Raw genomic sequence first — 14,593 nt, 5'->3', positions numbered from 1 at the left:
TATGAATTATCATAAATATTTATTTATTTGCATAAGCTATTTTCATAAGCTCAAAAGTAAGCCAAATTGAAACTGGCCCATAAGCTTATTGAGTATTTTATGTGAAAACCAATAATCCAAAACAGGGCATACCAATTGAATTTGCTAAGACACATCTACAAAGGATGGAAGGAAGAGATGTTACCCTTTTTGTTGACAAAGATAGAACATGGAATGTTGATTTGAAGCTCAATTCAAATAATAATCAATTTACACTAAGTGGTGGTTGGAGTAAATTTCGTGATCACTATAATTTGAAATTTGGTGATGTTTGTGTTTTTATACTAAACAAATGCAAAGGAACAGTTTCATTCCAAGTTGTTATTTTCTCTCTGGAAAAGGACATGAACACTCCCTATTTTGAAGGTAATTATTTAATTTATTTAGTTTCCATTATTTTTGCATGAATATATACATACATGAAGAAATATTTTGATGACTAATTATATTCATGAATTACTTATGTTGGTGTAGGGTATTGTGAAGGAATGTGACTATTGAAAGCTTGTATTTGAATTTACAATTTCAAGAATATGCTGCAAAATTAGACTTATGTGTCGGTCTCATTATATTTCACGTTCTATTTCTCATTCTAAACTATATGGAATGAAATTATTATGAACAAGGTTTTAAGAAATTGCATGAATTATTTGGTTTTTTAAATATGATCCTTTGTACGCAATTCAAAAATTCATAAGGTATCATATGTTTGAAATATATCTATCGTAGCAAATATTTCTACATGAAACGTAGCTATTGTGAAGAGATTGCCCTCGTTTTTTGCTTCTGGAGACTGGATGGTGTTCTCATACCCGGCTTTGTATTTTTGCGGATTTTTTACCAAACAAGCGTAATTTTTAGAGTTTTACGCCTTGTGATCGGGGTCAGTCGATTATATATATCTTTTGGTGATTAATAAAAAATTACAACCTTGACAGAAGGGTTAGATTAAATTTGCAAGACCAATAGATTCAAAACCTCTTCCAATGGAAAGGGATATAAATTAGAGTGTCATAGCTTGTAAATCTGGCTTTAAATTATTTGAGAATTCATATATATACTCACCAATCCAAAGAAATCATCAATTTGAAATTGAGGTATTTGGCCTGAATACATAGGCAAGTCTACATGCTCTAGATAATAATTTGGATTGCCGCATCACTATTTTTCATGACAACTAGTTAAAAAATAGGGTGGGGGACCAAAAGTGCAAAAAAATCAAATTTCAAAATAGGGTGGGAGATCAAAATCGCTGATCTTGCAAAATAGGATGACCAAAAGTGCAATTAAGCCTATATAATATATTTTGTCATTTAAAAAAAAAAATCCTAACCCTCTAAATAAGCCACAACATTGCATGTCACGCCGATAACAACCCAGGTAAACCTTTTCCGCGCCCCTCCGCCAAACTAAACAGTCCCATGCACACAAAAGGATCCGGATCATTAACCAAAAACCAAATTTGGGGATTACGTACAAGAGGGGTATTAGACTTAAACCACAAAAACAAGAAGCAAGAGAGAATGACTCTTCACAAATACAATATATTGGGTTGATATTCCATTCATATATATGTCCCTTCCTTTTTCTTCTCCACCAACCACTTCCAAGAAGTCCTTTTAATATTTTCTAAGCATTCTTCGAGTACTGACTTTGATTGAAAAGATGAAGTCATTCCTAACTCTCCAAATTTTTGCTGAGTGTCTGTCGAGGTGTTGAGTTAAGTCTGGTTGATTGGAGGCCTTCTATGAATGTCCTTTTGGATGGCTGATCCTTGCATCTCGCTCAAATGGTTCTTGAATCTTCTTGCGGTGGTGGGTTACATGTGTTTAGCTTATGGAGTGTTTCCTTGTATATAGCCATGTGTTTTCTAGGGGTTGTTCGGTAGGTGTTGTCGGGATGTACTTTTGGTATCCCTTTTTTACTTGGAACTTTCCTTGTTCATATTGCTTTTCATATATAATAATAGACTTATTTGCACTTTTAGTCCCCTATTTTAAAATCAAACATTTTTGCCCTCTTATTTTAATTTTTTTTTTTTTTGCACTTTTAGTCCCCACTCCATTTTTTAACCGGCTGTCATGAAAAACAATGATGTGGCAATACCACCTGGCAAATTAGGATTGCATTACACATCAGAAAATGTAATTTTTTTAAAAACAAATATAATATAAACAATTAAATTAAATAATTATTATAAAACAAAAATGAAGGAGGGAGATTTGAGATGCATTTGGATTTTGGCGCTAATCACTTGTGTCTATGTATTTGGATTTTAATAGCGAAGAGAGAAGGCATGTAAAGGGAAAAACTTCCAACATAATCATAAGTTTGTAACCTATGGTGATGGCTTGATTTTGTTTCATGAATGATTCTCTCATCAAATTTGATGATCATATTTAAAAGTTGAGTTTTAGCAAACAAAAAAACTTAATAATTCTTTTAATTAATAAATGAGTAAAAAGAAAATAAAATAATTAAAATAGAATAAGATATGGAGATAAATTCACAAAAGATAGATAGTGTGTGCAACTAGGTTTGTTTGTTTGTCCGCAAAGGAAAGACCAAAATAGATAAATGATTTGCAATGTTTGAAAAATATGACACACTCAGTCATACAAATTGGTGAAACTCAATTAGCTGGATAAAATCAGACTCAAAGGTAGAAATGGAGAAGCAGCTTTTAATTAATCCACAATAAAGACAAATTTGAAAAGTGCTTTTCACTATCACTCATTACAAACCAAACTTCTCATTCAACACATTTCTTCTAGCTAATTTCTCAGATCTCAATCATGTCATTCTATAACACTCCAAAGTTCTTCAAATTTATGCAAAATCATGAACTGCACAATGGAGAACTTGTAAGTTTCTTACCTTCTTTTTTCTGCTCTTTTATGTCAAACTTCTTTATTTTTTTAGTAGCAACTATATTTATAGTTTTAGTTAATTCATTGTTATTTGTTGCAGAGGGTTCCACGGCAATTTGTGGACAAATACTGGAAAAGTATACAAATCCAGTAGTCATGACATTACCAAATGGTGTTCAAAAAGAAATATTTTGGATAAAGCGCGACGGAGATGTCTGGTTTCAGAAAAATTGGGAGAAAATGGCAAAGTTTCTCAAATTTGGATATGTTGTTTTTTTCAAATACATGGGAGGATCATGTTTCCAGCTAGAGATATTTGGACTTAATTCTTTGGAAATTGATTATTCCAACATTAAGTTCATAGATCAAGTTGAGACTAATGACAATGGAGCTGAATTTGTTGAAGTGAGTGATGATGATATTGAAATGCCAAAAAGCAAAAAATCTAAAAGAACAAGAAAAGGAAAAGGAAAAGGAAAGGGAAAAATCTCAAGTGAGTTCATCTAATAATTATATATATTTTTTTTAAGGTACTTTTTATAAATGGTAAGCTTTTTTTATATTTTTTGAGTTTGCAGGTAATGTAGGAGGGATGAATCCATGTTTTGAACTTACACTTACAAAAACTACTGCAAAAGGCTATTTATTTGTAAGTTACTATTAAAATTTCTACTAAATACTAATTTTTACTTTAATTAATATGTCTTTAACAAAACCATTAATTGAAACAGAGGATTCCATGTAAATTTTCAAGAAGATACATGGGAGATTTTGAAGGGATTGCAAGGATAAGAAGCTTTGGTGAGAAAAGGATTTGGAAGGTGACTGTGAAGTATGATCATGAACTTGATTATACTATTGTGAATAGAGGTTGGAAACCATTTGCTGATGAATATAACTTGCAAACTGGTGATGTTTGCAAGTTCGAGATGACTCGATCCGGTCCATTTTCTTTTACTATCACTATTAACCGAGTCGGAGAGTAGCAAGCTGTATTTGAAGATACAATTTGAAGAAGCTGTAGGGATTTTCTTGATGTTTGTAGTTGGTTTTTTTTTTAATGATTTCTAGCTATTTGTTGTGTTGCTTTTTATTATTTTTCAAACTCAGATTATGAGTACTTATGATATGTATTGTACCCTACTTAATTATTTGTATTTTTGCCACTTGTTGCTTTTATATATAATATTCTGTAGTTAAAAAAATGAATATTGATGCATGGATTCAGCACTGTTATGAGTTTTAGAGTTGCACTTGTGTGTTAGTTTCGGGTATGGTAAACAAATTGTGTCCATACAAATATTGATCATGTAGGGATCGCAATTCCTTGAAGGGGTAATTAAATAAGTTAAGTTGTTATTAAAATGCTATATATATTGAAAGAAGGATAAATAATGTAAGACAAAAAAAGGTTAATGCTATGCAATGTTTGAAAACTGTGACAGAGTCAGTACTACAAATCGGTGAAAGTGAATAAGCTGGAGAAATTCAGACAAGTTAATGATATAAGCTAGAAATGGAATGCCTTTACTTTTGAGATTTGGAAAAGCAGCTTTTAATTTGCCACAAAACTGTCCTTGCTTTGTCACACTTTGAAGTTTGAACTTTGAATATAATACTATCTCTCTCTCACTCTCTCATTAGAAACCAAACTTCTAATTTCTCATCTCTCACACATTGAGCTCTCAATCCATTTCATCTAAGCTAATTTCTTGGATCTAAATCATGTCATTGTATTGTAGCACTCCAAAATCCTTCAACATTATCTGTGCAAAAATATGTTAGATGCTTAGTTAGTTAGTTAGTTAGTTATATCTCACAAGATTTATATATTGGAAAGGAATCCCAAATCCGGTAGTGATTACACTCCCTAATGGTTTTCAACAACCATTATATATATGTATTAGAAACTATATATATATATATATTATGTTAAGTTAGTTTGGTGTTGGGAAGTGCATATATTAATGAGTACGTTATGACAAAGTTGAAAATTGGTTGAGAAAATAAGCTAGAAATAGAATGGCAAGTAAGAAGCAGATTTGGAGCAGTAGTAAATTGTTACAAAACTAGCTTTTCTTTGTCTTTCTCCATACACATGCAGGTTATTTGCAAAGAAATGCAGCACAAACAGAAAAAGTGTTATAGCCATTTACTGCTTTTATTTTCTGAGTTCATATGCAATCAAGTACTAATTTATCTTTATCTTTATCTATCTATCTCTCACTCTCTCATTACTTCTCATCTGTTATCATTCAACTCAACTCTCATTCCATTTCTTCAAGATCTCAATCATGTCATTGTATAACACTCCAAAGTTCTTCAAGATCATCCAAAATCATGAACTTCAAAATGGAGAAATCGTAAGTTTTTTTTTATTATCTCCTAAACTTATTTGTTTTTTATGCTTTTATGTATGTCTTGTTCAGTTCTTGTTTTCTCATTCTTCTTTATATATTGCAGAGGATTCCTAAGAAATTTGTGGAGAAATATTGGAAAGGAGTACCAAATCCCATAGTCATTATACTTCCCAATGGTGCTCAACAAGAAATATTTTGGGCCAAACGTGATGGTGATATTTGGTTCAAGAAAAATTGGGACAAAATTTCAAAGTTTCTAAAATTTGGTTATTTAGTTATTTTTAAATACATTGGAGGAGCATCTTTTAAGCTTAAGATATTTGGAATCAATTGTTTGGAAATTGACTGTCCCATAGATGAAGAAGTTGTGAGTGATGAAAGTGTTGAAGCTGAATTTGGTACCTCAAGTGATGAATTTGTTGATCAAACTGATATTGCTGGTACATCTCATAGAAGAATATGTGGTAAGAAAAAAATGATTATGGATTTTTATGCTAATCATAAAAATATATCATGTTAGTTTTCTTATTATGTGGTACATCTCAAAATAACTTTGCAGGAAGAAATAGAGGAAGCATGAAAAAAAGGGTTAAAAATTGCTCAACAAGAAAAACCACTAATGGAATAGGTACTTAACTTATCTAATTAATTCAATAATTTGGTTTTGTATTGTTTAAGTTCTTTTAATGAGAATATATATTTTTTATTTATAGGTACTAGCAGAGGTGTGGCTAATCCTAGTTTTGAACATACACTCACAACTACTTCTGCACATGGCTATATATTAGTAAGTTTATTATTGAAATTTTTTAATAATTTTTACTTTAATTAATATATCTCTAACAAAATCATTAATTGTTGAAACAGAGGATACCATGTGAGTTTTCAAGAAGATTCATGGAAGCTTATGAAGGGATTGCATGGATAAGAAGACTTGGTGAGGATAGAACTTGGGAGGTGGATGTGAAATATGATCCTGAAGGTGATTATTCCATTCTGAATCGTGGTTGGAAACAATTTTCCGATCAATATAACTTGCAAATCGGTGATACTTGCGAGTTTCAGATGACTCGATCCAAACCACCGTCTTTTACTGTCGCTATTATCCGAGCATGAGGGTAACCACAAGTTGCAAGGTTTTTCTTTCGTTCTTTCTTTATTCATAATTTGATTTTTTCTTTCAATTATTAATAATTTGTTGCTGTTATTGATATTTGAATAACATTTGCTAACTACTCGATCCTCATTGCCAACATTGTAAACAAAAAAAAAACATTTGCTAACTACTTAATTCGTTTTTAAAATGAAATATTTTGATTACTATTTATATTGATGAATTATTTATGTTGGTGCTTGCAGGGTTGGCTTTTGAAGGATTATGATTAGAAAGCTTGTATTTGAAGATACAATTTGAAGAAGCTCCTCCAATATTAGAATTATGTGTTTTTATAATTTCTAGCTCTTTGTTGTGTTGTGTTGTGTTGCTTTTTATTTTTAATTTTCAAACTCAGATTATGAGTACTAATGTCTACTTGAATATTTGTACTTATGTCTTTGCACCAACCTTTGATATTGATTCATGGATGGATTATGCATTATTATGTATTTTAGAGTTCTATGCTTGCACTTGTGTGTTTCAATTCAACTTTGAAGGGGAGGAATGAATATTGATATATTTCTGAAATTTTTTATTGCAATCAAATAAAACAAATCTGCACACAACTAAAATCCACCATACCAATAATTTTTTATTGGAAAAGTAGGTTTCTTTTTTTACAACGAAAAAAACTTGATTCAATAATGAAAACCAAGGTCAATAACACCACGAAATTGAAGCAAAATGTGGATGATGAGTAACCCAACTAACAGACACATATATCTTATAAAGAAAGTATGCAACATTCTTTGTTGGGGCATTTCAACAAACACAATGACTACAAGAAAATATACAGAATAAACTGAAATGTTCGATCACTTAAAATGAATAGTGTGCTTACGAGTTCTTGGTCTTGCAAATCACCAACTAGTTGAATAGTTTGGAATTGGATGACCTTAGCAACACTGCCACGGCAATGGTGAATGGACATTGATGCTAACTTGTGAAAATGAAAATGAGAATAAGAAAACAAAAAAAAAAAAGTGTTTTCTGATGTTTATGGTTTTTTTTTTTTCTGATGTTTTGTAGCATGTTTATCTGTCACCAATTTCATTACACACGATATTCTATTTTTTATATATAATATTTAGCAAATTAAACCCAAAAACATATTTTTTTTCTTTTTTCTCTAAATCAAAAAATGGACTCATATTCCTCTAAATCCAGAAATTTGTGTTGAATGTACTAAAACGATATTTTTTTCTTATTTCTTCTCCCCAACCTAAAATTCCATAAAACTCTTTAACCAACAAAAAATTGAGTTTCCTAATACACCATTTATTTTGATTTAATCAAAAGATCATTATACTTGAGTTTCCTAATATATATTGTAAAATTTGAGTTCCATTATATCCTCAAATGTCAACCAAAAAAATCACAAACTTTTAAGATAAAATGACTCGTTTTTATTTTTATTTTTTTCTTTTGAATCTCTCAAATCGCATCCATTAAAACATGATTTGCAATTTATGGGTTCAGAGAAATATGAGTCAATATTCCGAGTTTAGAGAAAAAAAAGAAGAAAAATTTGTTTTTTGGTTTAATTTCGTTTTTCTTATTTTGGGTTTAAAACAAAAAAGATTTACACATTCAGAGATTATTTTAAAACAAAAAAAAGATACAGAGATGAAAACCAGAAACTTGCGAACTTACAGAGACGAATTGATCATTTAAACATAATTTTTAATATTATTTTACACTCTCCAATTATTTAAACAACTCAACTATATTTTTCAAATATTCATGCAACTCTAAAATGGATCTCATTAAACCCATATAAATGACCAACATATGGTTAAAAGTATTTATTTTGAATTTATATATTGGTTTTTAATTGAGCAAAGCAGTTAATGCTTGTTCCTGTGCAGGAACTGTGCAAGAACGCTTTCAAGTTTGAGAACTAGTTTATGCATTTCACCAATATAAAAAAAAATTACAGTTAAAAGTAGAGAAGAAACTTTGTGTGTTTTACTGATACCATGCAGAAATGATAAAAAAACTAAATAGAGCAAAAAGTGAAAGGACTTTTAAGCAATGCTTGGAAAATCTGTGTTTTTCCATGCTTCCTGATCTGTTACTCCCTATACATACTTAGCTGGACAAAATCAGACTTACTTCCATTTACTACAATTTATATATTTATTAATTACTCCTACATAAAAAGTGAATTACAAGAGAAGATAAAAATAGAATGGCAAGTAAAAAGTTAATTTGGAGTAAAAGATTTGAACTTAACACAAAATTGATTTTGGTTTTGTCTTTTGTTCACCTGACTTTGGTTGCAAAGAAAAAGCAAAGATGCAGAACGCACAGAAAAAGTATGATATCTTCTCTTATTACTTTGATGATGTCTTTGTATTTGGTGAGAATATTTCAAATATTGTTCATTTGATGAGAATATTAATTTTTTATTTTCAGGCAAGGTTTTAAATTGCGGTTGCGGTCGCAGATGCGGTTGCCGTTGCAGTTGTTGCAAATGCGGTCATTGCTATGCACGCGCAATGCGGTTGTTGCGGCGTGAAATCATTTTGAAAATTCACAAGCTATATAAAATCAAACTACTATGTAACTACATTATTTATCCACCATTGCATAGTCTTAGTTTATTCTATAAACAATAATTTGAATGTATTTAAAATACACGGTTGAGAGATTGTTAAAAGTAAGATTTTTCATTAATTTGACACAAATTGGGATTTGAAGTTCATAAATTTTACTTTTTGGTGAGAAGCTTTGAAGGAAAATCGCCAAAAACATCTGATGCGGCTTCCGATGCGGTTACGACGCGGCAGTACACGTAAATTAAGATCACACCACAATTGCGGTGTGATGCGGTTGCGGTGGCTACCGCATCAGCAATACTGCGGCCGCAATTGCGGATGCGGACCGCAATTTAAAACCTTGTTTTCAGGTACTAATAGAGGTGTGACTAATATTCCAAGTTTTGAGCTTACACCGACACGAACTTATGCAAAAGGCTATTTGTTTGTAAGTTTACTATTGAAAATTCTACTAACTTTGGCTTTAATTAATATATCTCTAACAAAACCATAAATTGATGAAACAGAGGATTCCATGTGATTTTTCAAGAAGATACATGGAAGGTTTTGGAGGGATTGCAAGGATAAGAATGGTTGGTGAGGATCGGACATGGAAGGTGGAGGTGAAGTATGATCCGGAACGTGATTATTCCTTTGTGCAAAGTGGTTCTTCTTTTGCATGAATATATACATACATGAAGGAATATATGTTTTGACTTTTGATTACTAATTATACTCATGAATTATTTATGTTGGTGCTTGCAGGGTTGAAATGAATTGTTGAAGGATTTGTTACTTGAAAGATTGTATTTGAAGTTATAATTTGAAGAAACTGATTCAATATTTGAATTATGTATTTGTTTCACTATTCCATGTTTTATTTCTCGTTGTTTGTAGTTGGATATTTTGATGGTGTCTTGCTCTTTGTTGTGTTTTGTTAGGAATAGGCTTATGTGCTTAGGCTTAGTGTTGTGTGGCTTGGCTTGTGCAGCAAGCAGCAGTTGTGCGGCGCGCGCGCAAGGCTGGCCTGGCCTGCTATTGGGCTTGACTTGGCTTAGCCAAGTAACTAGTCTAAACATTTGTATTGTAACTAAGCCTATATAAGGCATTGCCTATGATGAATAAACTAGAGATTCCACTTTGCAATTAACAAGTGGTATCTAGAGCCTAAAGATCTAAACCTGAGGAGAGAGAGAAAACTGCAGTTTTCTCAAGAACAAAACCGTTATAACCGTTTTTTTCACGCTAGCTTCTTCTTCATCTTCAAGCTTCTTCTTCAAGCTTCTTCCTTGATCCATTAATGGATGAATCCAAACACTCACAGTCTCGTGTTCCAAAGTTTGATGGACATTATGACCATTGGTCAATGCTCATGGAGAATCTCATTCGTTCCAAAGAACTTTGGTCCTCAATTGAAGAAGGAGTCACGGTGGCACCTGCAAACGCCACAGCTGAAGAAATTCAAGCTGCTAATGCTAGAAAGCTGAAGGTTTTGAAGGTGAAGAATTACTTGTTTCAATCGATCGATCGTTCCATTCTTGATACAATTCTTAATCGTAATTCCTCCAAAAGTATTTGGGATGCGATGAGAAGAAAGTATCAAGGTTCTACAAAGGTAAAGAGAGCTCAGCTGCAAGCTCTGAAGAGAGAGTTTGAGGTTCTTGAAATGAAGGAAGGAGAATCTGTGGAAGATTACTTTTCAAGAACCCTAGCTATTGCAAATAGAATGTCTGCACAAGATGAAAGATTGCAAGAAGTTGCAATTGTTGAAAAGATCCTGCGATCCATGGTGACAAAGTTTGATTATGTGGTGTGTTCAATTGTGGAATCCAATGATGTAACTACAATGTCAATTGATGAATTGCAGAGTAGTCTCATTGTTCATGAAGGAAGAATGAAGAAACCTTCAGCAAAATCACAAGTGAACACTGAAGAACAAGCTTTAAAAGTTTCACAAGGTAGAGGATCTGGATCTGGTAGAGGGAGAGGAAGAAATTCCAATAGAGGTCGAGGAAGAGGCAGACAAAGCAAAGAAATGGTTGAATGCTACAACTGTCACAAGCTAGGTCACTATCAATCTGAATGTCCAGATTGGGAAGGTAATGCCAACTATGCTGAATTTTATGATGGTAATGAAGAATTATTGCTAATGGCTAAAACTGAACAGCAATTCTCTGATACAATTGGAAAATCTGAAAATTGGTTTCTAGATTCTGGTTGTAGTAATCATATGATAGGACACAAAGAATGGCTGTTTAATTTTGATGATAGTTATAGTGATTCTGTAAAGTTGGGAGATGATTCAAAGATGCCTGTGAAAGGGAAAGGCAACATCAAACTCAGCATTAATAACATTGTTCATGTGATTAGCAATGTATATTATGTGCCTGGTTTGAAGACCAATCTTCTGAGTATTGGTCAAATACAGCAAAAACAAGTTTCAGTGGTGTTTAAGAATGATGAATGTAAGGTGTATCATGATGATAGAGGCTTATTGTTCACTTCACACATGTCTAAAAATAGAATGTATGTGATCTCTGCACCTGTTATAATGCCTATGTGTCTGAAAACTGCCAAGCAAGAAAGCACCCAGCTGTGGCATGATAGATATGGTCACTTGAGTTTTAAAGGGCTCAATACCTTGTCTAAGAAGCAAATGGTGAGAGGTCTACCTGAGTTAGAAGACTCTGATGAGAATTGTAGTGATTGCTTGACTGGTAAGCAACACAGAGACAGTATCCCTAAACAAGCCAATTGAAGAGCTAGTGTGAAGCTTGAGCTCATTCACTCTGACATCTGTGGACCTATATCACCTCAATCCAATGGTGGATGCAGGTATTTTATGACATTCACAGATGACTTTAGTAGAAAGACTTGGTGTTACATGTTAAAAGAGAAATCTACTGCTTTTGAAGTCTTTAAAAGTTTTAAAGCATTGGTAGAAAAAGAAGCTGGTTGCCCTATCTTATGCCTTAGATCTGATAGAGGAGGAGAATACACCTCTAATGAATTCAATGATTTCTGCAGTAATGAAGGCATAAAGAGACAATTGACTGCTGCATACACACCACAGCAAAATGGTGTGTCTGAAAGAAAGAATAGGACCATTTTGAATATTGTAAGAAGTATGATCAGTGCTAGAAAGGTACCTAAGTCATTTTGGCCTGAAGCAGTCAACTGGGCAACATATCTTATGAACAGGAGCCCTACTTTTAGTGTTAAAGACATGACACCTGAAGAGGCATAGAGTGGTAGAAAACCATCAGTAAATCACTTTAGAGTGTTTGGTTGCCTAGCTCATGTTCATATACCTGACAGCCAGAGAAAGAAGCTTGACAGCAAAAGCAAGAAATGTGTATTGCTGGGAGTAAGTGATGTATCCAAGGCCTATAAACTCTATGATCCAATTGACAAGAAAATAATCACTAGCAGAGATGTTGTGTTTGAAGAGTCAAAAGGATGGGAATGGAACAAGCTATCACAAAACATAGTACTGATAATGATGACTGGTCCAATGATGAAGCAGAAGATGATTCAGTTCATGAAGATATTCCAATTGAACCAGTCAATGAAGTTGATGTAAATGCAGCAGGCAACAGTGAAGATGATGACATGATTATAAGTAATAACACCAGTGATAGTGAAGGCAATAGTGATGGAACAACACAGCTTTCTCCTAGAATCAGAAAACCACCAAGGAGACTTGGCATATATGTAACTGGAAGAGAAGCAGAAGAAGAAAGAGAACTTCATAATCTAGCCATCTATAGCACTAGTAAAGATCCCAACACATATGATGAAGCAACGAAACTTGATGTTTGGAGGGCTGCTATGGATGCTGAGATGGATTCAATCAAAAGAAACAACACCTGGGAGCTCACTTTGTTACCAGATGGATGCAATGCCATTGGAGTTAAATGGATCTTCAAAACAAAATTTAATGAAAAGGGTGAGATTGAAAAGTACAAAGCAAGGTTGGTGGCTAAAGGCTACACTCAGAAACAAGGTATTGACTACAATGAGGTGTTTGCACCTGTAGCCAGATGGGATACAATCAGAGCTATACTGGCTCTTGCAGCTAACAACAGATGGAGTGTGTTTCAGTTGGATGTGAAGAGTGCTTTTCTGCATGGAGATTTGACTGAAGATATATATGTGGTTCAACCTGAGGGGTATAGTGATGGCAACAAGAATATGGTGTACAAGTTGAAGAAGGCTCTGTATGGATTAAAGCAAGCCCCTAGAGCTTAGTATAGTAAGATTGAAGCTTATTTCAGTTCTGAGAAGTTTGTGAAATGCCCCTATGAGCACACTTTGTTTGTTAAGTATGGAAAGAAGGATGAGATACTCATTGTTAGTCTCTATGTAGATGACTTAATTTTCACTGGAAATGATGTCAATCTAATAGAAGACTTCAAAAACTCCATGAAAGGTAGATTTGCTATGACAGACTTGGGCAAGATGAGATATTTCCTTGGAGTTGAAGTAATTCAAAACAGTGAGGGTATTTTTATGCATCAGCATAGATACATTGCTGAGATTTTGGTTAGGTTTGGAATGGAAAGCTGCAACAAAGTTAATAATCCAATAGTGTCTGGGTGCAAGCTTGTCAAAGATGAAAGTGAAAGAGTAGCTGATGGTACTACATATAAGCAAATGGTAGGGTGTTTAATGTATTTGTTGGCTTCAAGACCTGACATTGCTTATTCTGTATGTTTGGTAGCTAGATTCATGGACAGGCCTACTGAGATGCATGTAATTGCTGTAAAAAGAATCATAAGATATCTGAAAGGAACACTGGGATTAGGGATTCTGTACAGAGCTGGTACAAGTGAAGATTTGAAGCTCATTGGTTGGAGTGACTCTGACTATGCTGGTGATCTAGATGACAGGAAAAGTACTAGTGGGTTTGTGTTCATGCTTGGTTCAGGTGCCATCTCCTGGTCCTCTAAGAAACAACCTATAGTGACTCTTTCCACCACTGAAGCAGAGTTTGTATCAGCAGCAGCATGTGCTTGTCAAGGGATATGGCTGAGGAATATTCTGAGTTAATTGAGAATGAAGCAACCTGAGTGCACTGTGATCTACTGTGATAATAGTTCTTCCATTAAGCTCTCTAAGAACCCTATTATGCATGGTAGAAGTAAACATATTGATGTCAGTTACCATTTCGTTAGAGATCTCACTAAGGACAATGTCATTGAGCTGGTGCATTGCAGGTCAGAAGAGCAATTGGCAGATATTCTCACCAAGCCTTTGAAGTTTGACAGTTTTTGCAAATTACGGGAGGGACTTGGAATTTGTGATATGAATGAGTTTGTAAAGTAAATTGTATCTCTGTTGAGGATTCAATTTAAGGGAGGGTGTGTTAGGAATAGGCTTATGTGCTTAGGCTTAGTGTTGTGTGGCTTGGCTTGTGCAGCAAGCAGCAGTTGTGCAGGCGCGCGCGTAAGGCTGACCTGGCCTGCTATTGGGCTTGGCTTGGCTTGGCCAAGTGTCTAAACATTTGTATTGTAACTAAGCCTATATAAAGCATTGCCTATGATGAATAAACTAGAGATTCCACTTTGCAATTAACATGTTTGGTACTATATTTCAACCTCAAGTTATGACTTATGAGTAATTCTA

General features: G+C 33.6%; 2 protein-coding genes across 2 annotated transcripts; both read left to right on the top strand.

Moving 5' to 3' along the window:
- Positions 1-164: 164 nt before the first annotated feature.
- LOC123892652 (B3 domain-containing transcription factor VRN1-like) lies at positions 165-4,044 on the top strand. Its single transcript, XM_045942499.1, has 4 exons — positions 165-405; positions 3,010-3,402; positions 3,488-3,558; positions 3,641-4,044. The coding sequence occupies exons 1-4, from the start codon at positions 165-167 to the stop codon at positions 3,893-3,895; spliced, it is 960 nt and encodes a 319-aa protein (XP_045798455.1). The 3' UTR covers positions 3,896-4,044.
- Positions 4,045-5,016: 972 nt separating this feature from the next.
- LOC123913605 (putative B3 domain-containing protein Os03g0621600) lies at positions 5,017-6,874 on the top strand. Its single transcript, XM_045964402.1, has 6 exons — positions 5,017-5,272; positions 5,373-5,733; positions 5,829-5,897; positions 5,983-6,056; positions 6,137-6,405; positions 6,629-6,874. The coding sequence occupies exons 1-5, from the start codon at positions 5,204-5,206 to the stop codon at positions 6,383-6,385; spliced, it is 822 nt and encodes a 273-aa protein (XP_045820358.1). The 5' UTR covers positions 5,017-5,203; the 3' UTR covers positions 6,386-6,405; positions 6,629-6,874.
- The last annotated feature ends 7,719 nt before the right edge of the window (positions 6,875-14,593 follow it).

Source organism: Trifolium pratense, linkage group LG1, assembly GCF_020283565.1.
Source record: "Trifolium pratense cultivar HEN17-A07 linkage group LG1, ARS_RC_1.1, whole genome shotgun sequence".
In the NCBI taxonomy this organism is placed as follows: domain Eukaryota; kingdom Viridiplantae; phylum Streptophyta; class Magnoliopsida; order Fabales; family Fabaceae; genus Trifolium; species Trifolium pratense.
This window is presented reverse-complemented; position numbering and strand designations above follow the sequence as displayed.